The following is a 25,912-nucleotide window of genomic DNA, read 5'->3' as shown; positions in this document are numbered from 1 at the left end:
ATCTGAGGTTATTGATATTTCTCCCAGAAATCTTGATTCCAGCTTGTGCTTCTCCCAGCCCAGCGTTTCTCATGATGTACTCTGCATATAAGTTAAATAAGCAGGGTGACGATATCCAGCCTTGACATACTCCTTTTCCTATTTGGAACCAGTCTGTTGTTCCATGTCCAGTTCTAACTGTTGCTTCCTGACCTGCATACAAATTTCTCAAGAGGCAGATCAGGTGGTCTGGTATTCCCATCTCTTTCAGAATTTCCCACAGTTTATTGTGATCCACATAGTCAAAGGCTTTGGCATAGTCAATAAAGCAGAAATATATGTTCCTCTGGAACTCTCTTACTTTTTCCATGATCCAGCGGATATTGGCAATTTGATCTCTGGTTCCTCTGCCTTTTCTAAAACCAGCCTGAATATCAGAAATTTCACGGTTCACATATTGCTGGGGCCCCACAAAAGCCCAGGGTGGTCAGTCTGCACTAGAAGCCAGAGAAATGCAGAGGAGGGAGCAGATTGGAGTTAGGCATTCCTGGAACATTGCGCCTTGATGGGAGTCTAAAATCAGGGGAGCTGAATCTAATCCAGTGGGGCAATAGGTCTGAATCTTTTGCTTGTTCTGTGCATCCATCTGTGTACCCAGACTGACTGAAATTGGTGAACCTGCTCTCTAAAGAGAAAAGCTAGCTGTGCCCTGTGCAGCCAGGTGTTCATGTAGCCCCTGCTGGCTTGGCTCCTGGGCCTTGTAGTAAACTAGAAACACTCTTACTTGTTTAACAAAATTAGTCTGTCTTGATGGCCATCATGAAATAAAAGAAGATTTATACCATGAGACTTTATGCTAAAATTCATCTCTAGTCTGAAGGTGCTCTTGAGACAGAATTCCCTCCTCTTTGGAGTTGGTCAGTCTAGTTTCTCTTAAGACCTTTGACTAATTGGATGAAACCCACCCACATTATGGAGGATAATCTGATTTACTCAGACTCTACTGATTAAATGTCAATCTCATCTAAAATTGCTTTCACTGTAATAGGTGTTTGAGTAAGTGTATGGGGGTTGATCTGCCAAGTATCTGGTTAATAAAATGAACCATCACACCCTCTTGAATCCCCATATCTTCCTCCGAGCTCCTGGATGTGACTTTGTCCTCACTAAGCCATGTGTTTATGGATTTGTTTCCTTCCCTGAACTCCAGAATTCTTACAGACAGTGCCTCTTTCATCTTCATAGTGCTCTCAAATAGATGATGCTCAGAAAATGTGCAACTGAAGGGACCTTCCAGCTCCATCATTTCTGGGATCCTGCAAATACCTAACCATTAAGCATGGTTGTAGTGGAGACAGTGATAACTCTGATTCTCTGATGGATGATGTGACTTACCAAAGAGTATAGCATGAAAGGGGTCCTGCAGGTTTTCAGGAAATTGTGCTCAAGTACTTGGGTGGATTTTTTTTTTTCTTTTCTACTAAAATGAACTCAATGTCTAAGGCCTGAGACTCCTTCATGTGTAGGTTTGTGCAGTAACATTAACATTATGACCTGGGGAGAACTTTGAATTTTCCTGGTGCTGACTTTGTCAGGCTGCTTTGTGTCCTGTTAAGGACACACCTTTGACTTGGGCAAGACACTAAATTTTCTCTTCATGGCAGGAAGGTGGTCTCAGAATTTAGAAATCTGTTGGCAGTAGTTGTTTTCAGTAAAGGCAGGGCAAATAGCTGAGAATAAAAGTGGTGAGATGGTTAGTGTTTGCATTGGAAACTGCTCCATGGTGTGTTGAAGTAATCTTGGAAGTACTTTTTTTTTTTCTTTTTTTAGATCCTATTAATAGAAACTTCTTCAGCCCATTTAGTTTTACCACCATATAAAGAATGGGTGGTATAAAGAATGGGTGGTATAAAGAATGTAGTTCTCTAATTCATGAGAATCATCTGGTGTGCTTGTTAAAACTAAATGATCACATCTTGGAGTTTCTGACTCGCTATTCCTTTGCTGGAGTCTAATTTGTCTTTAGTAAGTGTCCCTTTGTCCTTGAAAATAAATCACATTTGGGAAACATTGCCCTATTTGTAGAAAGAAATCTAAAATGTATCTTAGCAAATGCAAAAGATAACAATCTTTTTAAAAATAAAATCAGTTGAGAGGAAAAAGCTGTCTTGATTTATGCTAGACTTTTGGGGGTCAAATTTGAATTTATTCATCCAATCATTTCACAAAATAACAAGTCTGGTGCAGCCTTGAGTATGGTGCAGATGAGTATATAGAGTGGCAGGTAAGCAACTGCAGAGAGGTCCTTCCTACTTGCAATTTATGTTTCACCAAGTGGGAGGTTAATAAAGAATCAAACAGTGAAACTTGATGTGCATTTCTGTGTCAATAGTCCTTGGAAGGAAAAGTCTGAGGGGCCATGAGGTGCTTTGTCAGAGTCACTGGTGTAGTTTTGGAGGTTGTGTTGAGAAGTTTGAGCAGGGAAGTCTGAGCAAGTTACCTGGATAATTCCATGTGTGGGAGTATGGGAGGTGGGAAGCCGATGCTTTGCATTTTCCTGGGGATGATCATATGACAAAGGCCTTTTGAGGATAAGAAGGGGGATCCATGCATTTGAGGAGCCAGAAATGTCTGAGGCTGCAGAGTAGAGAGCTGGAGGCCTGAGCAGGGGACCATAAAGGATACTACAGGAAACATTAAGGCTTTTATAATCAGCCTGACTGCAGCCTGGAGAATAGGGCAGTGAGGTGGGGTAAGGACCCAGAGCAGAGGCAGGGAGATGAGTGTGTCAGGAGGCTAATGCAGTACACGGTCCAGGGACGAGATGATGTGGTTTGGTTTGGGGTGAAATAGAGAGACTTGGCAATATTTGAGAGCTACTCAGGGGCACATTTTGAGTTCGGTATTAGGGGCAGGGAGGGGAGAGGTGGATGTCAGGCTGCTTTGGTTTTTCAGGCTGTAAAATCACCTGGATTGACTATGATAAGGAATGCTAAGAGAGAACCAAATCTGAGGAAATGACTAGCCTGGACTTAGTTTTGGATTCTGAGAGCATTTAAAAATATTCAGTGTTTGCTGTAAGGCCCACCTCACTGAGCAGCCATTGGCTGGATTCAGCCTCCCGTCCTGTTATCTAACAGGTAGCATCAATTATTGGATATTCATTTTCTTCCTTTCCCTGCCTCACACTTAGATTAATGAGGCCCAACTAGAAGGTGAAAAGGGCCGCAGGAGTGGAAGAAAAGGCCAAATGAGTTGGTCAGAACTGGGCAAGATTTCACCACAGATGGGCTGGAGGTATGGTGAGCAGGCAGAGTTTAAAACACAGTGTGGTGTGGAGCCCTGCTGCCCCATGGCCTCCTGAAGCCTGGGGCTCAGTAGACTAGGTGGTTCATCATCCAGAATTTCTGCTCAGGTCATGTCTGGCAGCCCCAGGAAGGAAACCCACTACCCTGCCCACCTTGGATGGGGTGCAGTGGTCCATCCCCATGGGCAGAACTACACGTGGTCTTCATAGTGTTGTGTCTTCTTGTTTACATGTGCTTTTCTATGTCATTTTTCCCATGTACAAAATATTAATGATTTACTATGACTTTATAGGTCCCAGAAGTCCCTCTATTTTATCTTAATAAGGAAAATGGACTGAAGCTCTTTTCTTTGAATTACTCCAATAGGATTGTAAATGTCTTGAAAGCACTATAAGTTTTCAGTGACTTTCACATCCAGTAAAATGTGTCTTTGAAGTTATGTTATTCATAAAACTGCTTAGATTTTTCCCCATCAGCCACTGGGAAGTCAATCTTTTTGGCTGAAGTTCTGACTTTGGTATTTTCCCACACCATCTGTTCTGGGTCTGCACATCATCTGTAATTTATTTTCAGCTTTTTTTTTTTTTTTTTAATCAGCCTGAGCCCTAGAAAAAAAATCCAGCCAGCACTTCTGACACCTTTACAAGCTGGTTATGTGTTGGAATCTCATTTAATCCCTGGAAGATTGTGTCATCTTTCCTCACTCAAACCTATTATTTGTGGAGAAGTGTTGGGAATTTCTGTCCTACTATGTACACAATGATGGTTTCTGGTATCACTGACTCGATAGACATGAGTTTGAGCAAGTTCCAGGAGTTGGTGATGGACAGGGAAGCCTGGTGTGCTGTAGTCCCTGGGGTCGCAAAGAGTCGGACGTGACTGAGCAAATGAACTGAACACATACACACACTGAATATTGAGTTTTTGTCTTGGTAACATATTTAAGCTGAAATTGGCATTGGCACCCTACTCCAGCAACTCTTGCCTGGAGAATCCCATGGATGGAGGAGCCTGGTGGGCCGCAGTCCATGGGGTCGCTAAGAGTCGGACACGACTGAGTGACTTCGCTTTCACTTTTCACTTTCATGCATTGGAGAAGGAAATGGCAACCCACGCCATTGTTCTTGCCTGGAGAATCCCAGGGACGGAGGAGCCTGGTGGGCTGCCATCTACGGGGTCGCACAGAGTCAGACACGACTGAAGCTACTTAGCAGCAGCAGCAGCAGACAAGATGTATGATATATGCATACAACTTTTTGCTTGTTGCTGTGTTAGCTCAGTCTGTGTAAAGCTGTAGCAATGCAGGTTGGATGGATTTGAAGAGCCCTGTAATCTATTCCTTCCCTTACCCATGATTTGCTGACTCTGTACAAGGCTTGGTTTCTGTTGGAGTTGGAACTAGTGTCTGTAAGTGTGTGAGTGATGTAGTGTCTATATCTCCTGTGTAACATATAGGAGAATCCCTCATGAGATTCAGGAGTAGGGAGGACAGTGCCAGCTGGCAATGTTCTGACAGGTTCCCAGGAAGATTAGCTTTTGAGATGGACTGGAAAGGTGGGTGGGTTAGTACTCAGGGTGTCCAGGCAGAGGCCACCTGGGGAGTGTGGACTTAGGTGCTTATGGATCACTGGGGGATATTAAGTATGATGGACATTCTCAGAGGTAAGAGATCAGGAAGACGTGCTATTGGGGAGGGCTAGGGAAGGAACTATGGAAAAAACTCAAGAATATTGTATCAGTATTTGAAATGATTAATAGTAAGTTAGACTCTGAAATTATGTTGCTTCAAGAGAAAGGGAAAATTGGGAGATGAATGAGCTGTGGCAGAACAGACAAGAGCTGCTACGTGACTGATGATGGGAGAGGTGATGTGGAGAGAGAACTCAGGCTGTGGTGATTGACAGCCTGCAGAGGAGTCTTCAGAACACCATCAGTCCAACCTGCCTCCTGCTGGACTTGGGCTTGGGGCAGGGAGGAGTAGCTGTGCCCCATGTTAGGCTCTCAGTGAGCCTGGATGAGAGGAGGAGGAAACGAGAGGATGTTATCTCCTGACTGCTGGTCTTTGAGAGAAATGTAAGGGTACTGCTTTCTTGTTCCTGCACAGAAGCAGGTTTTCATGATCAGTTTTTGCCAATTGTTCTTTTGAAGAGGAAGATTTCAATCACATTTGTGGCTCTGTGGTGTGATAGATGAGAATGTCAAGGACTTGAAGGATGTTTATGATTTTAAGGGGGTAGGTTCCTATTCAAATATTTTCTTTCTCAAACATCCTCAGTTGCCCCTGTGTTGGTAGGGATTTGGTTTGCCTCTGGGTCCTAGAATTGCCCATATTAAAGCTGCTTGCAAGGATAGTTTGCTTTTCTTTCATGCAAGAGTCCTTGTAATGCTCTATATTCTCTTCCTGGGGCTGTCTTTACAAAGTAATACAAACCACAAGACCTAAAATCACAGAAGTATATTGTTTCACAGACCTGGAGGCTGAAAGTCTGAAATCAAGGTGTCAGCAGGGCCACGATCTCTCGAAATCCTGTAAGGGGGACTCCTTTGTCAGCTCTGTTAACTTAAATGGTTTCAGACAAATCTTGTTTTTCCTAGGCTTGTAATTGCCATCACTCCAGCCTCTGTCTCCATAATCATCTGCCTGTTTTCTGCTGGTGTGTCTGTCTCTACATCTCTCTTCTTATAAGGGCACTAATCATGTTGGATTCAGGGCCCACTCTACTCCACTGTGATTTCACCTTAATGGATTACACCTATAACAACCATATTTCCAAATACAGTCACATTATGAGCTAACTGGGGTTAGGACATAACTTTTTTGTGGTGATACAACTCTCCCCATAACAAGTCCCATGGCTAGTGTGAACCTCCATGGTATTTGGACCCAGACTCTTTCTCTCTTATTATATTACTCCACTGCATGTGACCTTGACCCCGCTGGCAGCCTCCAAGGCCCAGGACGTGGGGTGGAGGAAGGTCCTGGTTGCTGTCACTCTCCACTGACCTCAATTTAGCCACATGGCTGTGCCTATCTGTTTGTGAGGCTGGAGAGAGAGGCCCGCCTTCCAAACTGCCATGTGCAACCAAAATCCAGGGTTTGTTACCACAGAAAAATGAGAGCAGATTTTGAGGACAGTCAGCAGTCTCTGCCACACATTCATAGTTCTTAGGGGTGTGGGTAATGGAGGTGGTCTCAGTTGTTTACTCAATTTCTCTACCACTGTAGTTTCTTTCATTGAGTTATTAATGCATCTAACATTTGCAGGGCAAGAGAGAGTTTTCTGGCATATGTTTATGTTAGCTTTGTAGTGGTTCACAGGACTTACTTGGTTTTATTCAGCTAAATCACATTGAATGACTGCTAAGTGCTGTGAAAATAGCAAGAAGTAGAAGATGCAGCCATTCCTGTCTAGCTGGAGAGAAGGCACTGACTAAAGAGAAGAGATAAGTGACAGTGAAAAGATGTTTGTGAAGTATTTTTAAGAGGTAGAAATTTAATAAGAACATTTTCTTTTTAGAATGATAACATGTTATAGTTAATGAAAAGCAGTGATACTGATTTAACACACATGAAAAGAGCAGAGTGGTCTTAAGTGCTCACGTGAGGGTCATGACCCACAATAGAGCCAGAGTTTCATTCAGCATCTCTGCTGTAGTCTTGTGTTCCCAGCCTGTCTTGTTCCACCTGATTGAAGAAGGCCTGGGAATGGCCTTCCTCTCTATGTTCCTAGCCGTGTCACATCGTGCTTGGTGCATAGTGGGATTCAGTAAATATGTATGGAATAATTTCCTATCAGCTCCCATGTTTATTGATGGTAACACAAAACTAAAGCAATATAAATGTCCAGGTTCTAAATGTGTTGGATTTTAGAGCTATATTTTCTCCTTAGGGAAAAACTTGTACACTGAGAAATGTTGAGAAAGTTACAGATAGACTCATGGCCAGGCACTCTATTTATGTCATATATACACATGCATATACACACATTATATACACACACACACTCCCTTACATAAAGAACTCTATGTATACTATATGTCCTATATTATAAATGTACATACTATATGCTGTAATAATAGTGTATATTATTCTATATATTAGTTTGTCCTGATGTGAACCAACACTTCAAGTACAAATGGCAAAACAATTTGTAGGTTGTATAGATTTTTACTGAAAATTCCAAGGAAGCAATTATTTTTGTTTGTGTTTCATCCCGCAGACTAAACTGTCTATGTTTTTCCTTTTTCTATAGAACTTTTTGTTACTTGATGAGATATCACAGCTCAACACTCAGCTGCCATCAGATGATAAAACAGTTGTGCACATGAAAGATTTTACTGCTTTTTGGGATAAGGTAATAAGTCCTCCATTCCTAGATCATGATTGCTTATAGATAACTGTGACATAGATTTATTGGAGAATTTTGAGATTTTACCCATGGTGTAAAATGTGACTTGTACACTTACTGGAAGTATGTTATAAATTCTCAAAATCAGGGATAATGTTTGCAACTAACAGAGATTGCATGTAAAATCAGCCTAAGGCATTTGACGTGTTCTCTATTTCACTTTCAAGAGAGCTTTCAACATATTAGCACATCTTGAACTTAAAGTACGTATGTTTGTAATGTTAGAATTTACAGGACTGGAGAGACAAAATGACAGAGCAATGCCAGATTCCGAAGCCTGAACAGGGAGGGAGCTCAGTGTCTGGCCCTGGGAAACTGTGAGGTGTGGGGACAGGAAGCTGAATGTATGTGGCTTATTATTTTGTTGTCATAACTGAGTGAAAGTAGTAAAATAGAACTCTCAGTTTCAGACAAGAAAGGAGTGGAGAAGCTTAAAAAAATTTCCTCACGTTTAAAAATCTAGCTTTTTACTGATATATTTGTATTCCTATAATATCCAAGTCTCCTTTTTAATGATGAAAAATAATTGTCATTGTTTTAGTATGTTAATGTTTTAGACATATTTTAGAATGTTTTTAGTATGTTTGTGTTCAAAACAATATAAACAGATGAAGAGATATTCCATGTTCCTGGGTAGGAAGAATCAATATTATGAAAATGACTATACTACCAAAGAATCAATGTGATCCCTATCAAGTTACTAATGGCATTTTTCATGGATGGAAACACAAAAGACCCCGAATAGCCAAGCAGTCCTGAGAAAGAAGAATGGAGCTGAAGGAATCAACTTTCCTGATTTCAGATTATACTGCAAAGCTACAGTCATCAAGACAGTATGGTAGTGAAACAAAAACAGAAATATAGATCAACTGAACAAGATAGAAAACCCAGAAATAAACCCATGTACCTATGAGTACCTTATTTTTGACAAGGGAGGCAAGAATATATAATGGGGCAAAGACAGCCTTTCAATAAGTGGTTCTGGGAAAACTTGACAGTTATATTGTAAAAGAATGAAATTAGAACACTTCTTAACACCATACACAAAGATAAACTCAAAATGGACTAAAGACCTAAATATAAGACCAGAAACTAGAAAATTCTTAGAGGAAAACATAGACAGAACCCTCAATGAGATAAATTTTTGTATACGAGACAGCAAAAGAGACACTGATGTATAGAACAGTCTTTTGGACTCTGGGGGAGAGGGAGAGGGTGGGTTGATTTGGGAGAATGGCATTGAAATATGTATAATATCATATATGACACAAGTCGCCAGTCCAGGTTCAATGCACGATACTGGATGCTTGGGGCTGGTGCACTGGGACGACCCAGAGGGATGGTATGGGGAGGGAGGAGGGAGGAGGGTTCAGGTTGGGGAACACATGTATACCTGTGGCAGATTCATTTTGATATATGGCAAAACCAATACAATATTGTAAAGTTAAAAATAAAATTAAATTAAAAAATTAAATGTAAAAAATAAACATAAAAAATAAATTTATTTATTTTAATTGGAGGCTAATTACTTTACAATATTGTGTTTGTTTTGCCATACATCAACAATGAATCCAAATCCACCATGAGTTCAAGATCCTCTATGACCACCTCCTGGAGTAATAGAAATAAAAACAAAAGTAAACAAGTGGGACCTGATTAAACTTAAAAGCTTTTGTACTTCAAAGGAAACTATAAGCAAGATTTAAAGACAACCTTCAGAATGGGAAAAAATAATAGCAAATGAAACAACTGACATGGGAGTACTTTCAAAAATATATGAACAGTTCATACAACTCAATGCCAGAGAAACAGACAACCCAAAGAGTGGGAAAAGACCTAAACAGACATTTCTCCAAAGAAGACATACCAATGGCTCACAAACACACGAAAACATGCTCAACATCACTCATTATTAGAGAAATGCAAATCAAAACGACAATGAGATATCACCTCATACTGATCAGAATGGCCGTCATCAAGTCTACAAACAATAAATGCTGGAGAGGATGTCTATAAAAGGAACACTCTTGCACTGTTGGTGGGAATGTAAATTGATACAGCCACTATGGAAGATGGTATGGAGATTCCTTAAAAAGCTAGGAATAAAACCACCATATGACCCAGCAATCCCACTCTGAGGCATATACCCTGAGGAAACCAAAACTGAAAATGATACATGTATCCCATTGTTCATTGCAGCACTGTTTACAATAGGTAGGACATGGAAGCAACCTAGATATCCATTGACAGATGAAGGGATAAAGAAGTTGTGGTACATATACACAATGGAATATTACTCAGCTATTAAAAAGAAAACATTTGAATCAGTTCTAACGAGGTAGATGAAACCAGAGCCTATTATACAGAATGAAGTAAGTCAGAAAGAAAAATACCAATACAGTATATTAACGCATATACATGGAATTTAGAAAGATGGTAACGACCACCCTATATGCACAACAGCAAAAGAGACACAGATATAAAGAACAGACTTTTGGACTCTGTGGGAGAAGGTGAGGGTGGGATGATTTGAGAGAATAGTATTGAAACATATATATTACCATATGTGAAATAGATGAACAAAGTTTGATGCATAAAACAGGGCATTCAAAGCAGGTGTACTGGGACAACCCAGAAGGATGGGATGGAGAGGGAGGTTGGAGGGGGGTTCAGGATGGGGGACACATGTACACCTGTGGCAAAAAAGTTCTAAAAAAAAAGAAAAGAAAAAAAAGGAGATCCAACCAGTCCATTCTGAAGGAGATCAGCCCTGGGATTTCTTTGGAAGGAATGATGCTACAGATGAAACTCTAGTACTTTGGCCACCTCATTCGAAGAGTTGACTCATTGGAAAAGACCCTGATGCTGGGAGGGATTGGGGGCAGGAGGAGAAGGGGACGACAGAGGATGAGATGGCTGGATGGCATCACTGACTTGATGGACGTGAGTCTGGGTGAACTCCGGGAGTTGGTGATGGACAGGGAGGCCTGGCGTGCTGCGATTCCCGGGGTCTCAAAGAGTCGGACACGACTGAGCGACTGAACTCAACTGATTCAGTTCTGGGAAGAACTGAATTATAAAAATATCATAGGATGTTTTTAAGTCTTAAGTCTGCTTTTCCTGTCTTTACTGAATTAAATCAACTTCTTTGTTTCTAGAACTGAGCAGATCAGATCAGATCCGGCGCTCAGTCATGTCCGACTCTTTGCGACCCCATGAATCACAGCACACCAGGCCTCCCTGTCCATCACCATCTACCGGAGTTCACCCAGACTCATGTCCATCGAGTCAGTGATGCCATCCAGCCATCTCATCCTCTGTCGTCCCCTTCTCCTCCTGCCCCCAATCCTTCCAGCATCAGAGTCTTTTCCAACTCTTCACATGAGGTGGCCAAAGTACTGGAGTTTCAGCTTCAGCATCATTACTTCAAGAGAAATCACAGGACTGATCTCCTTCAGAATAGCCTGGTTGGATCTCCTTGCAGTCCAAGGGACTCTCAAGAAGTCTTCTCCAACACCACAGCTCAAAAGCATCAATTCTTTGGCGCTCAGCCTTCTTCACAGTCCAACTCTCACATCCATACATGACCACAGGAAAAACCATAGCCTTGACTAGATGAACCTTTGTTGGCAAAGTAATGTCTCTGCTTTTGAATATGCTATCTAGTCATAGCATATGTGGTCATAACTTTCCTTCCAAGGAGTAAGCGTCTTTTAATTTCATGGCTGCAGTCACCATCTGTAGTGATTTTGGAGACCAGAAAAATAAAGTCTGAAACTGTTTCCACTGTTTCCCTATCTATTTCCCATGAAGTGGTGGGACCGGATGCCATGATCTTTGTTTTCTGAATGTTGAGTTTTAAGCCACTTTTTCACTCTCGACTTTCACTTTCATCAAGAGCCTTTTGAATTCCTCTTCCTTATCTGCCATAAGGGTGGTGTCATCTGCATTTCTGAGGTTATTGATATTTCTCCCGGCAATCTTGATTCCAGCTTGTGCTTCTTACAGCCCAGTGTTTCTCATGATGTACTCTGCATATAAGTTAAACAAGCAGGGTGACAATATACAGCCTTGACGTACTCCTTTTCCTATTTGGAACCAGTCTATTGTTCCATGTCCAGTTCTAACTGTTGCTTCCTGACCTGCATATAGGTTTCTCAAGAGGCAGGTCAGGTGGTGTGGTATTCCCATCTCTTTCAGAATTTTCCACAGTTTAATGTGATCCACATAGTCAAAGGCTTTGGTATAGTCAATAAAGCAGAAATAGATGTTTTTCTGGATCTCTCTTGCTTTTTTGATGATCCAGCAGATGTTGGCAATTTGATCTCTGGTTCCTCTGCCTTTTCTAAAAGCAATTTGAACATCAGGAAATTCACGGTTCACGTATTGCTGAAGCCTGGCTTGGAGAATTTTGAGCATTACTTTACTAGCGTGTGAGATGAGTGCAATTGTGCGGTAGTTTGAGCATTCTTTGGCATTGCCTTTCTTTGGGATTGGAATGAAAACTGACCTTTTCCAGTCCTGTGGCCACTGCTGAGTTCTCCAGATTTGCTGGCATATTGAGTGCAGCACTTTCACAGCATCATCTTTCAGGATTTGAAATAGCTCAACTGAAATTCCATCACCTCCACTAGCTTTGTTCATAGTGATGCTTTCTAAGGCCCACTTGACTTCATATTTCATGATGTCTGGCTGTAGGTGAGTGATCACACCATCGTGATTATCTTGGTTTTGAAGATCTTTTTTGTACAATTTTTCTGTGTAATCTTGCCACCTCTTCTTAATATCTTCTTCTTCTAGAGATCTCTTCAAGAAAATTAGAGATACCAAGGGAACATAGGGATTAGAGGGCTAGAAGTGAAACACTGGGATAACGATTTTAGAAAGCAGCTACCATATCTTAGGACAGATCTCCAGACCTGAGAATTCAGAAGAGAGGCCCTAAAAAATTGATGATCAGACCTCCAAGGAGAGGTCATTGCCTGGTTGCTGGACATATTTGTGAGGGAGCAGGATGAGGCTGGTTCTCCATGTGCTAATAGCCAGGAGCTGGAGTCAGGTCCCAGTGCTGAGGTGCCACTAGTAGCAGAATCAGGTAGCACATTAGCTGTGTTTCCCACCTTCAGTCTCCCTCTAGTGCCCCCTACTTTCAGAACCTAACAAAGGCCACCTGGCAAAAAAGTCTCTGAACTGTTGCAGTGACTTGCAGAGACCCACCTTCTGCATCACAGATGAGAGTTTGAAAAGAAAGGCAAATCAGGGATGAGAGACTAAATAAACAACCAGCGAGTCTCTCACACAATAGCTCTGTTCTGCACACGTGGCAAGCTCCAGACTTTGGTCTCTGGATATCTGTCTAGTATATTCCTTCCAGATTTGGTTGGCTCTTTCTTCCTTAGTAATTTAATATTTCCTTCCTTAGCTTTATTTCCTTCCTCCATCTATCCCTTTTCTCTCTCTCTTTCATTTTTTCTCTTTCTTTGTCCCTTTTCTCTGTTGCTTGCTCAGTTTCAATAAATGTTAGGATGTGGTTTTATAAAATAAGAAAAGCATTCCTCAAAGGATAAACTTTGGCAGCAAATAATCTCAAGGAATGCAAGATACTTTAAGGTATTTTGATGGTCCATACAAAATAGGCAATAATCACTAATGAGTGGTCAGTAATAAGCACAATTCTTTATGTATGATGATAATAGAACTGTCTCTTTTGACTTGGACAGTTCCTGAAATCACCTCCCACCCTACCTCACATGCATTGTCAGATGGGACATCAGTGGGGACATTGAGTAGATACCAGGCTATCAGCACTGAGGCAGTGCCTGTAGCCTCACTCCCTGAGCTGGACGTGCACAGGAGTGAGCTCTGGGGAGGCAGACGACAGGAGTGGGTCATCCTCAACCAAAGGGATGCTCTAGGCTCCAAACAGTGCATCTGGTCACCTTTATTAGACATCACAGTAGGATGTGGGCTATACCTGCAGACTTTCATGAGGAATGGAGTGACATTCAAGATTGCTCAACACTGGTTCTTAATTTCTAGAAATGTTTTGTGTCAGGCATCCTTAGTCGTTCATTTTGTGTTTTTGAGGCTAATTGGAGAAATAACCTTTTATTGGTAGATTTTACTTGTCACTTTGTTCTTACTTCTCAATATTCCATTTCAAAGATTGTCCCTTAAAGCACCATTCTTCCATTATAAATAAATGATGCTGTGAAACTTACCTATTTCAAGCCCTTTGTCAGGCTTTACATAGCAGCAGAAAGATGGCTTGATCTCCAGCTCAGTTAAGGGTCTGTTCAATTAAATTATTTGCTCCTAAATGTACCCTAAAGATTTATTTTTGGTTTTGGTATTATAGCATTAATGGCATTAATGGTAGCAGATTCATTTTATTATCTATTTCTTAGAAATACTGTCACCTTGGAATGTGTGGTTAGTTAGGGAAATTGAGGAAAGACAGAATTTGGGCATGTCACCTGGTCTCTAGTCTTTCCCACTCTATTGTTTTCCTCTATTTCTTGGCATTGATCACTGAGGAAGGCTTTCTTATCGCTCCTTGCTTTTCTTTGGGACTCTGCATTCAGACAAGTATTGTGGGAGTTTTCTCTCTGGGACTTGGAAACGGCGAACCTGAAAGAACAACACTTGGACAGTCTCTGCAAGGACTGACGATTTTATTTCTGCAGTCGAGCCTTTTTATAGGAGCGAGGAACAAAGAGCTTAGAGCATATGGCCAGCAGAGTATGTACAGGGCTAAGATATAATCAGTAAAACATACTTCAAGGAACAGCGCATTCTTAATGACCCATGTGTTTATCCATGACCCATTTTCTCAAGCAACCTCTTTAATGTTTAATTGCTAAATTTTGGCGCCGAGCATAGCCAAAGGCAGGAAATGTTTTTCAGCTATCAGTACACAATGCCTGGGTACTTCTGGCCCTTCACCATTTCCCCAAGGACCTTCTCCTTCAAGGCTATTTTGCACTGTGCCTCCCAACATATCCTCCTTTTGTTTTTATTTTAAGCATGGCAGCTGCTAGTTGGACTCCGTCATAGGAAGAACAGAGTTTTGAGTAGAGACATCTGTATAGAATTGTGTAGTGCCATACTAGATAGGGTTCCTACTGTAACAATAAATATTAGACTAAGAATGCCAGCAATAATCCATCCTATTATGCGCTTTGACCTCCTTAAGCCAAATTTGAGCAAAACTGAGAGAAATACAGAGTCGGTCCATGGTTCTGTTAGGTTAACAGGAAGCCACAAATCAGATCTTTGCTTGACTATTGCAATGTTGACATAATGATATGAAATAGTATGGTTTAAACACGTATACAAGGCACATGCTGTACAGTTAACAATCTTAGCAGAAAGATCTATATAGAAGTTACCTACAATAAACATGTACAGGAGGTGCACACAAGATTGGATATAACCTGTACTATTGTATAAAAAGGTATAGTTTTGAGGTTTTAAGGCTTTTGCAGTCCCATACACACTGGCAAAGTGCTCCAATGTAACAGGAATCTTCCACACATGCCATTGCTCAGGTCCTACGGTAGGGGCTCAGACGTTGACGTTTTCTCTTCGGCTTCTCTATGGTCATTGAAAACAACCTTTGTGTCAGCTGCATCACCTGTCGGGGGAGTCTGGTCTCGGGGTCCTTCTTGGTAACGGACATGGCGAAGTGGAACCTAGATTTCTTCTCCATCTGCAACAACAAGACCGTAACCTCTGCCTAGGAGTCATAAGATTCCTGGCAACCATTGATTAAATTGTTTATACCATATTGGTGTGTTGGCTTCTAATGGTTTCCTACTGTTTTCCTCTGCAAAATGTCTGTCTGCATGAGTAACAGAACTTTCTTTTATTAAATTTTTTTTAAAAAATTTAAGGAATAAAGAATTAAAGATAATAACTGTTGAGGGGTCATAGGATAAGAAGTGCATCTCCTCTTCCATATTCCCCCTTTCTGTTTTAATAAATGAGTTTTAAGAGTATGATGGGTTCTTTCGATAATTGCTTGACCTTGGGGATTGTAGGGTATCCCTGTGATGTGTGTTATATTCCATTCCATTAGAAATGAATGAAACGAGTGAGAGGTAAATGCAGGCCCATTATCTGTTTTTAAGACTGAAGGTATTCCCATAACAGGGAGGGTGAGTAAAAGTGTGGACACGGCGTGTTTGCTGGATTCTGAAGAGACAGGCACTGCCCATATAAAACCTGAAAATTTATCAACTGAGACAAAAAGCAAAGAAAACTTTCCCAAGGAGCAATGAGTGAAGTCAGATTGCCAAAGGGAGTTAGGCTGTTGCCCACGAGGATTAACTCCTGAAACTGTGGTACGTAAGTGCAGAGCAGCACAGGCATCACAGGATTTAATGATATGTCTCACTTCAGTGAGGGGAATATGGTATTTAGAGTGCAATCTTTTAGCATTGGTATGAAGATTAGCATGTTCATCCATTGCAGACGTAAAGACAGGAGCTATGAACCTATCAACAGCATCATTTCCTGCTGCCAGGGGGCCAGGTAAACCTGAATGAGCATGTATATGTGCAATGAAGAAAGGTTCCGTGTGTGATCCAATTAAGGCTTGAGTCTTTGAAAAGAGAATATATAATTCTTCATCTAGGTTGTACAAAAAGGTGGTAACAAAATCAGGGAAAAGGGAAGCAAGGTATTTGGAATCAGTATACACATTGAAGGATAATGATTGAAGAGACAAAAGAGCATATAAAGCATATAATTCAACTCTTTGCACTGAAGAATAGGTAGTAGGTATTTTCTCTTTGATATTAGGGCCGGCAATCCCAGTTATGCCTTTCTTGTTGCCATCAATAAAATAGGTAGGTGCATTTGAAATAGGCTGGGAGGCAATGATATTAGTTACTATAAATTTAGCAAATTGTAAGTATTTCCACAATTTTCCTTTCAGCAAATGGAATGAGATAACATTCTGAGAATCACTTAATGCTATTTGCATGGTCATGTTATACTGTAAGGCGATTTGTAGTTCCTTTTTTGTCAAGGGGACATGTATTGCATATGGATCAAATCCAGTTAAGGTTTGTACATGGCTCCATCCTGATACAATTAGTTGCCCTATTTTCTCAGTGTATGATACGATTTTTTTTTGATTGTTTAGTATGCAGATATACCCATTCTATTGGGCTATTTTGAGCTATAATTGCAGTAGGTGAATGTTTGGTAGGAAATATATATAAATAAACCGGTTGGGTATGGTCCAGCCAAGTTAAGAAGGATTGCTGAATGAGTTTTTCAACAATTTTTAATTCTTCTTTCACTTCTTTTGTTAGCTGTCTAGGACTATTAGGGTCAGGAGGCCTCTCTAAAATTTTAAATAAATTTTGTAATGCATAGGTGGGAAGGCCAATAGATCACTGAAGCCAATCAATTTTTGAAAATCATTTAATGTGCATAAAGAATGCACATAGATTTGAGTTTTTTGAGGTTTTATCTTAGACTCTTCCATAACATGTCCTAAGTAATTAAAGGGTGCTTTCAATTGAATTTTATCTGGTGCAACAAGTAGGCCATGATTTTGAAGAGTAGTAGTGACTTCGTCATATAACTGTTGTAAACAAAGTTCAGATTCCATGGAGAGGAGTATATCATCCATATAATGAATTATGAAAGCAATAAGATATTTAACAGGTTGTAATAAAACTGATATGAGATATTGGCAAATGGTAGGAGAGTTTATCATTCCCTGAGGTAAAACCTTCCATTGAAATCTTTTAACAGGAGCCATGTGATTTATAGAAGGAATTTAAAAAGCAAAACGTTTTCTATCTTTAGGATGCAAAGGTATAGTAAAAGAGCAGTCTTGTAAATCAATAATAATTCCAGACCAGCCTTTTGGTACCATGGAAGGGGAGGGCAATCCAGGTTGTAATGGCCCCATAGGAATCATTGTATTATTAGCATTTCTTAAATCTATCAACATTCGCCATTTTCCTGATTTCTTTTTTATTACAAAAATGGGAGAATTCCATGGGGAAAATGAAGGCTCTATATGATTTTTCTGTAATTTCTCATTTACTAATTGTGTGAGAGTTGCCAACTTTTCTTTAGTCAGGGGCCATTGAGGTGTCCATACTGGGGCATCAGATTCCCAATCAAGAGGCAGTGGTGTTAACTCAATGGCCCCCACTAAAAAGGCTCATTTAGAGAGATCGTGACTTTCATTTGTTCAAGAAAATCCCTTCCCCACAGATTAACAGGGATACTGGTAATATATGATTTGATGTAAGCTACAATTTGATCAGGACCATAAGCTTGTAAATAGGATGCACTGACGAAAGTTTGTGTAGCATCAGCTTCACCTATCCCTAATAGTCTGGAAGGAGCCACAGCCTTACCCCAATCAAGAGGCCATTCTTCAGTTCTAATAATGGAAATGTCGGCTCCTGTATCCAACATAGCTGTGAAATTTTTTCCCCGTATCTTTAGAGTAAGCATAGGTTTTTGATGCTCCTTTAATAAGTTAGATAGTGCAGTGGTAAGATTAGTGCTACCAAAACCTCCCTGTCTAATTTTATCAGATGCCTTCAATGGTTTGACATATGGCAAAAGTAATAATTGTGCAAAGCGTTCCCCTTTTTGTAGATATACATTTCCTACTTTCATGACATTCACCATGACATGTATCTCTCCTTCATAATCTTCATCTACAACTCCAGTTAACACTACTAAACCTTTTATTGTACAGCTGCTGCATCCCAAAATTAGTCCAACTGTTCCAGATGGGATTGGACCATAACATCCAGTGGGGATTTTATGAGGATTGCATAATTTTATTAATTCCATATCATAAGGACTTGGTGTATCAATGCAAGCACTCTTAGATGTAGCTGCTTGCAGTGTCATAATGTTGGGTCCTCCTTTTGTAGTAAGGCTAGAGGATAGCCCCTTTATCAGTTTCCCAGTTGTTTTTGTTGTGCCTCTGATGCATTTCAAACCTTATCAAATTTGGAACGACATTCATTCAATCAATGGAATCCCCTCTCACATATTGGGCAAACTCCTGAGGGCCTTTTTTTTTTTTTTTTTTTTTTTAGAAGTATTATTATTTTTAGCTGTCTGCATTGGCATGTGGCATTGTTTTTTCATACGGCCGGCCTTCCCGCAGTAAAACATTTAGCATTGGCAGCCTTTTGCACATCAAAAGTTTTTAGTGCCACTAATTTTGTTCTATGGGACATAGATCCGATATCTCTACAAGCTTTCAAATACTCCATAAGAGAACCGGTTTCTCGAATTGGTCTAAGCACGGATCGACATTCCTCATAAGCATTTTCAAAGGCAAGTTGCTTTAAAATAATATTTTGTAAGGTTTCATCTCTGAAAGATTTCTTGACGGCATCCTTTAATTTCCCTATAAATTGGGCATATTCCTCCTCATGTCCCTGTGTAATCTTGACAAATGAACCATCAGAGTTAACACTATCAACCTTCGCCCATGCTCTGCAAGAAATTTCTTTAATGAAATGCAACATCTGAGGGGTAATATTAGCTAATTGCCCAGTCATATTGGCCATGGATCCCATTCCAGTAAGTATATCATAAGTTAAATTGGCAGGGTTACCACGAGATTGCTGGTTAATCATCATTTGTCGGGCCTCATCACCAACCCACATTTGCCACTGAAGTAATTGTTGAGGATTTAGAACCATCTTTGCTACTTGAAAAAAAATCATATGGCATCCAATGATCAGCCCATCCTGTGAGGAATTCTACACAGTAAGGAGAAGTAGGTCCATACAATGTGCATGCTTTCTTTTTTTTTTTTTTTTAATTTTATTTTTAAACTTTACATAATTGTATTAGTTTTGCCAAATATTAAAACGAATCCATCACAGGTATACATGTGTTCCCCATCCTGAAACCTCCTCCCTCCTCCCTCCCCATACCATCCCTCTGGGTCGTCCCAGTGCACTAGCCCCAAGCATCCAGTATCGTGCATTGAACCTGGACTGGCATCTCGTTTCATACATGATATTTTACATGTTTCAATGCCATTCTCCCAAATCTTCCCACCCTGTCCTTCTCCCACAGAGTCCATAAGACTGTTCTATACATCAGCGTCACTTTTGCTGTCTCATACACAGGGTTATTGTTATCATCTTTCTAAATTCCATATATATGTGTTAGTATACTGTATTGGTGTTTTTCCTTCTGGCTTACTTCACTCTGTATAATAGGCTCCAGTTTCATCCACCTCATTAGAACTGATTCAATTGTTTTCTTTTTAATGGCTGACTAATACTCTATTGTGTATATGTACCATTTACTTATGCATTCATCTGCTGATGGACATCTAGGTTGCTTCCATGTCCTGGCTATTATAAACAGTGCTGCGATGAACATTGGGGTACACGTGTCTCTTTCCCTTCTGGTTTCCTCAGTGTGTATGCCCAGCTGTGGGATTGCTGGATCATAAGACAGTTCTATTTCCAGTTTTTTTAAGGAATCTCCACACTGTTCTCCATAGTGGCTGTACTAGTTTGCATTCCCACCAACAGTGTAAGAGGGTTCCCTTTCCTCCACACCCTCTCCAACATTTATTATTTGTAGAGTTTTGGATCGCAGCCATTCTGACTGGTGTGAAATGGTACCTCATAGTGGTCTTGATTTGCATTTCTCTGATAATGAGTGATGTTGAGCATCTTTTCATGTGTTTGTTAGCCATCTGTATGTCTTCTTTGGAGAAATGTCTATTTAGTTCTTTGGCCCATTTTTTGTTTGGGTCATTTATTTTTCTGGAGTTGAGCTGGAGGAGTTGCTTGTATATTTTTGAGATTAGTTGTTTGTCAGTTGCTTCATTTGCTATTATTTTCTCCCATTCTGAAGGCTGTCTTTTCACCTTGCTGATAGTTTCCTTTGATGTGCAGAAGCTTTTAAGGTTAATTAGGTCCCATTTGTTTTTTTTTTTTGCTTTTATTTCCGATATTCTGGGAGGTGGGTCATAGAGGATCCTGCTGTGATGTACGTCAGAGAGTGTTTTGCCTATGTTCTCCTCTAGGAGTTTTATAGTTTCTGGTCTTATGTTTAGATCTTTAATCCATTTTGAGTTTATTTTTGTGTATGGTGTTAGAAAGTGTTCTAGTTTCATTGTTTTACAAGTGGTTGACCAGTTTTCCCAGCACCACTTGTTAAAGAGATTGTCTTTAATCCATCTTGCCTCCTTTGTCAAAGATAAGGTGTCCATATGTGCGTGGATTTATCTCTGGGCTTTCTATTTTGTTCCACTGATCTATATTTCTGTCTTTGTGCCAGTACCATACTGTCTTGATAACTGTGGCTTTGTAGTAGAGCCTGAAGCCAGATAGGTTGATTCCTCCAGTTCCATTCTTCTTTCTCAAGATCGCTTTGGCTATTCGAGGTTTTTTGTATTTCCATACAAATTGTGAAATTATTTGTTCTAGCTCTGTGAAGAATACTGTTGGTAGCTTGATAGGGATTGCATTGAATCTATAGATTGCTTTGGGTAGTATACTCATTTTCACTATATTGATTCTTCTAATCCATGAACATGGTATATTTCTCCATCTATTAGTGTCCTCTTTGATTTCTTTCACCAGTGTTTTATAGTTTTCTATATATAGGTCTTTAGTTTCTTTAGGTAGATATATTCCTAAGTATTTTATTCTTTCTGTTGCAATGGTGAATGGAATTGTTTCCTTAATTTCTCTTTCTGTTTTCTCATTATTAGTGTATAGGAATGCAAGGGATTTCTGTGTGTTGATTTTATATCCTGCAGCTTTACTATAGTCATTGATTAGTTCTAGTAATTTTCTAGTGAAGTCTTTAGGGTTTTCTATGTAGAGGATCATGTCATCTGCAAACAGTGAGAGTTTTACTTCTTCTTTTCAATTTGGATTCCTTTTATTTCTTTTTCTGCTCTGATTGCTGTGGCCAAAACTTCCAAAACTATGTTGAATAGTAATGGTGAAAGTGGGCACCCTTGTCTTGTTCCTGACTTTAGAGGAAATGCTTTCAATTTTTCACCATTGAGAATAATGTTTGCTGTGGGTTTGTCATATATAGCTTTTATTATGTTGAGGTATGTTCCTTCTATTCCTGCTTTCTGGAGAGTTTTTATCATAAATGGGTGTTGAATTTTGTCAAAGGCTTTCTCTGCATCTATTGAGATAATCATATGGTTTTTATTTTTTAATTTGTTAATGTGGTGTATTACATTGATTGATTTGTGGATATTGAAGAATCCTTGCATCCCTGGGATAAAGCCCACTTGGTCATGGTGTATGATCTTTTTAAAGTGTTGTTGGATTCTGGTTGCTAGAATTTTGTTAATGATTTTTGCATCTATGTTCATCAGTGATATTGGCCTGTAGTTTTCTTTTTTTGTGGGATTTTTGTCAGGTTTTTGTATTAGGGTGATGGTGGCCCCATAGAATGAGTTTGGAAGTTTACCTTCCTCTGCAATTTTCTGGAAGAGTTTGAGCAGGATAGGTGTTAGCTCTTCTCTAAATTTTTGGTAGAATTCAGCTGTGAAGCCATCTGGACCTGGGCTTATGTTTGCTGGAAGGTTTTTGATTACAGTTTCAATTTCCGTGCTTGTAATGGGTCTGTTAAGATTTTCTATTTCTTCCTGGTCCAGTTTTGGAAAGTTGTACTTTTCTAAGAATTTTTCCATTTCTTCCACGTTGTCCATTTTATTGGCATATAATTGTTGATAGTAGTCTCTTATGATCCTTTGTATTTCTGTGTTGTCTGTTGTGATCTCTCCATTTTCATTTCTAATTTTATTGATTTGATTTTTCTCCCTTTGTTTCCTGATGAGTCTGGCTAATGGTTAGTCAATTTTATTTATCCTTTCAAAGAACCAGCTTTTGGCTTTGTTGATTTTTGCTATGGTCTCTTTTGTTTCTTTTGCATTTATTTCTGCTCTAATTTTTAAGATTTCTTACCTTCTACTAACCCTGGGGTTCTTCATTTCTTCCTTTTCTAGTTGCTTTAGGTGTAGAGTTAGGTTATTTATTTGACTTTTTTCTTGTTTCTTTTTTTTTTTTTTTTGTTTCTTGAGGTGTGCCTGTATTGGTATGAACTTTCCCCTTAGGACTGCTTTTACCGTGTCCCACAGGTTTTGGGTTGTTGTGTTTTCATTTTCATTCGTTTCTATGCAAATTTTGATTTCTTTTTTGATTTCTTCTGTGATTTGTTGGTTATTCAGCAGCGTGTTGTTCAGCCTCCATATGTTGGAATTTTTAATCATTTTTCTCCTGTAATTGAGATCTAATCTTACTGCATTGTGGTCAGAAAAGATGCTTGGAATGATTTCTATTTTTTGAATTTACCAAGGCTAGCTTTATGGCCCAGGATGTGATCTATCCTGGAGAAGGTTCCATGTGCGCTTGAGAAAAAGGTGAAATTCATTGTTTTGGGATGAAATGTCCTATAGATATCAATTAGGTCTAACTGGTCTATTGTATCATTTAAAGTTTGTGTTTCCTTGTTAATTTTCTGTTTAGTTGATCTATCCATAGGTGTGAGTGGGGTATTAAAGTCTCCCACTATTATTGTGTTATTGTTAATTTCTCCTTTCATACTTGTTAGCATTTGTCTTACATACTGCGGTGCTCCCGTGTTGGGTGCATATATATTTATACTTGTTATATCTTCTTCTTGGATTGATCCTTTGATCATTATGTAGTGACCTTCTTTGTCTCTCTTCACAGCCTTTGTTTTAAAGTCTATTTTATCTGATATGAGTATTGCTACTCCTGCTTTCTTTTGGTCCCTATTTGCATGGAAAATCTTTATCCAGCCCTTCACTTTCAGTCTGTATGTGTCCCCTGTTTTGAGGTGGGTCTCTTGTAGACAACATATGTAGGGTCTTGTTTTTGTATCCATTCAGGCAGTCTTTGTCTTTTGGTTGGGGCATTCAACCCATTTACGTTTAAGGTAATTACTGATAAGTATGATCCCATTGCCATTTACTTTATTGTTTTGGGTTTGAACTTATACACCGTTTTTGTGTTTCCTGTCTAGAGAATATCCTTTAGTATTTGTTGGAGAGCTGGTTTGGTGGTGCAGAATTCTCTCAGCTTTTGCTTGTCTGAAAAGCTTTTGATTTCTCCTTCATACTTGAATGAAATCCTTGCTGGGTACAATAATCTGGGCTGTAGGTTGTTTTCTTTCATCATTTTGAGTATGTCTTGCCATTCCCTCCTGGCTTGAAGAGTTTCTATTGAAAGATCAGCTGTTATCCTTATGGGAATTCCCTTGTGTGTTATTTGTTGTTTTTCCCTTGCTGCTTTTAATATTTGTTCTTTGTGTTTGATCTTTGTTAATTTGATTAATATGTCTAGGGGTGTTTCACCTTGGGTTTATCCTGTTTGGGATTCTCTGGGTTTCTTGGACTTGAGTGATTATTTCCTTCCCCATTTTAGGGAAGTTTTCCACTATTATCTCCTCAAGTATTTTCTCATGGTCTTTCTTTTTGTCGTCTTCTTTTGGGACCCCTATGATTCGAATGTTGTAGCGTTTAATATTGTCCTGGAGGTCTCTGAGATTGTCCTCATTTCTTTTAATTCGTTTTTCTTTTTTCCTCTCTGATTCATTTATTTCTACCATTCTATCTTCTAATTAACTAATCCTATCTTCTGCCTCTGTTATTCTAGTATTTGTTTCCTCCAGAGTGTTTTTAATTTCACTTATTGCATTATTCATTTTATATTGACTCTCTTTTATTTCTTCTAGGTCCTTGTTAAACCATTCTTGCATCTTCTGAATCTTTGTCTCCAAGCTATTTATCTGTGATTCCATTTTGATTTCAAGATTTTGGATCAATTTCACTATCATTATTTGGAATTCTTTATCAGGTAGATTCCCTATCTCTTCCTCTTTTGTTTGGTTTGGTGGGCTTTTATCCTGTTCCTTTATCTGCTGGGTATTCCTCTGTCTCTTCATCTTGTTTAAATTGCTGAGTTTGGGGTGTCCTTTCTGTATTCTGGTAGTTTGTGGAGTTCTCTTTATTGTGGCTTTTCCTCTCTGTGTGTGGGTTTGTACAGGTGGCTTGTCAAGGTTTCCTGGTTAGGGAAGCTTGTGTCGGTGTTCTGGTGGGTGTCCAGTAATGAGTTATGAGATATCTATGGTTTTGGGGTGACTTTGGGCAGCTTGTATCTTGAAGCTCAGGGCTGTGCTCCTTTGTTGCTGGAGAATTTGCTTGGTATGTCTTGCCCTGGAACTTGTTAGCCCTTGTGTGGTGCTTGGTTTCAGTGTCCTCTTGGAGGCGTTTGATGAGCTCCTGTCAATTAATGTTCCTTGGAGTCAGGAGTTCCCTGGAGTCAGGGTTTGGACTTAAGCCTCCTGCTTCCAGTTATCGGTCTTATTTTTACAGTAGTTTCAAAACTTCTCCTTCTATACAGCACCATTGATAAAACATCTACGTTAAAGATGAAAAGTTTCTCTACTGTGAGGGTCACTCAGAGAGGTTCACAGCGTTATATGGAGAATAGAAGAGGGAGGAGGGAGTTAGAGGTGACCCAAATGAGATGAGGTGGAATCAATAGTGGAGAGAGTGGAGTAGCCAGTAGTCACTTCCTTATGTGCACTCCACAACTGGACCACTCAGAGATGTTCACGGAGTTATACAGAGAAGAGAAGAAGGAGGAAGGAGACAGAGGTGGCCAGAAGGATAAAAGGGGGGAATGAAAAGGAGGGAGACAGATCCAGCCAGTAATCAGTTCCCTAAGTGTTCTCCACCATCTGGAACACACAAACTCACAGAGTTGGGTAGGGTAGACAGGGGTTAGGGAAGAGACACAGGCGACCTGGTGGAGAAAAAGGAGAGTCCAAAGGGAGAGAGAGCAGTCAAGCCAGTAATCTCGCTCCGTAGTGAAAAATGGGTCCTGAACATTGGGTTCTTAAAGGTACAAAATTGGCAACAAATACATAAAAGCAAAAATTAAAAATCTAGAATAGAGTTTGGAATTTCAAAAATACGATATTAAAGAAAAGAAGAAGGAAAAGAAAGAGAGAAAAAAAGAACAAAGAAAAACAAACAAGGTTGTGAAAATTATAAAGAAAATACAGGTACAAAATTGATAACTAATACCAAAAAGCAAAAATTAAAAATCTACAGTAGAGTTTGGAATTTCAAAAATACAATGTTAAAAAAAAGGAAGAAGAAACATAAAGAGATAAAACAAACAAACAAAAAAC

The 25,912-nt window shown here is 39.6% G+C and overlaps 1 protein-coding gene across 1 annotated transcript in view; it reads left to right on the top strand.

The window, feature by feature from the left end:
• Positions 1-25,912, top strand: part of LOC138986953 (ATP-binding cassette sub-family C member 4-like) — a gene marked incomplete at its 5' end in the record, with an annotated part of 110,193 nt that overhangs the window by 29,551 nt on the left and 54,730 nt on the right. The window contains one exon of the mRNA XM_070366928.1: positions 7,541-7,642. Within this exon, the coding sequence (XP_070223029.1) occupies positions 7,541-7,642 (102 nt within the window). The remainder of the gene's footprint in view (positions 1-7,540; positions 7,643-25,912) is intronic.

This window comes from Bos mutus, unplaced genomic scaffold, assembly GCF_027580195.1.
Source record: "Bos mutus isolate GX-2022 unplaced genomic scaffold, NWIPB_WYAK_1.1 CTG302, whole genome shotgun sequence".
In the NCBI taxonomy this organism is placed as follows: domain Eukaryota; kingdom Metazoa; phylum Chordata; class Mammalia; order Artiodactyla; family Bovidae; genus Bos; species Bos mutus.
This window is presented reverse-complemented; position numbering and strand designations above follow the sequence as displayed.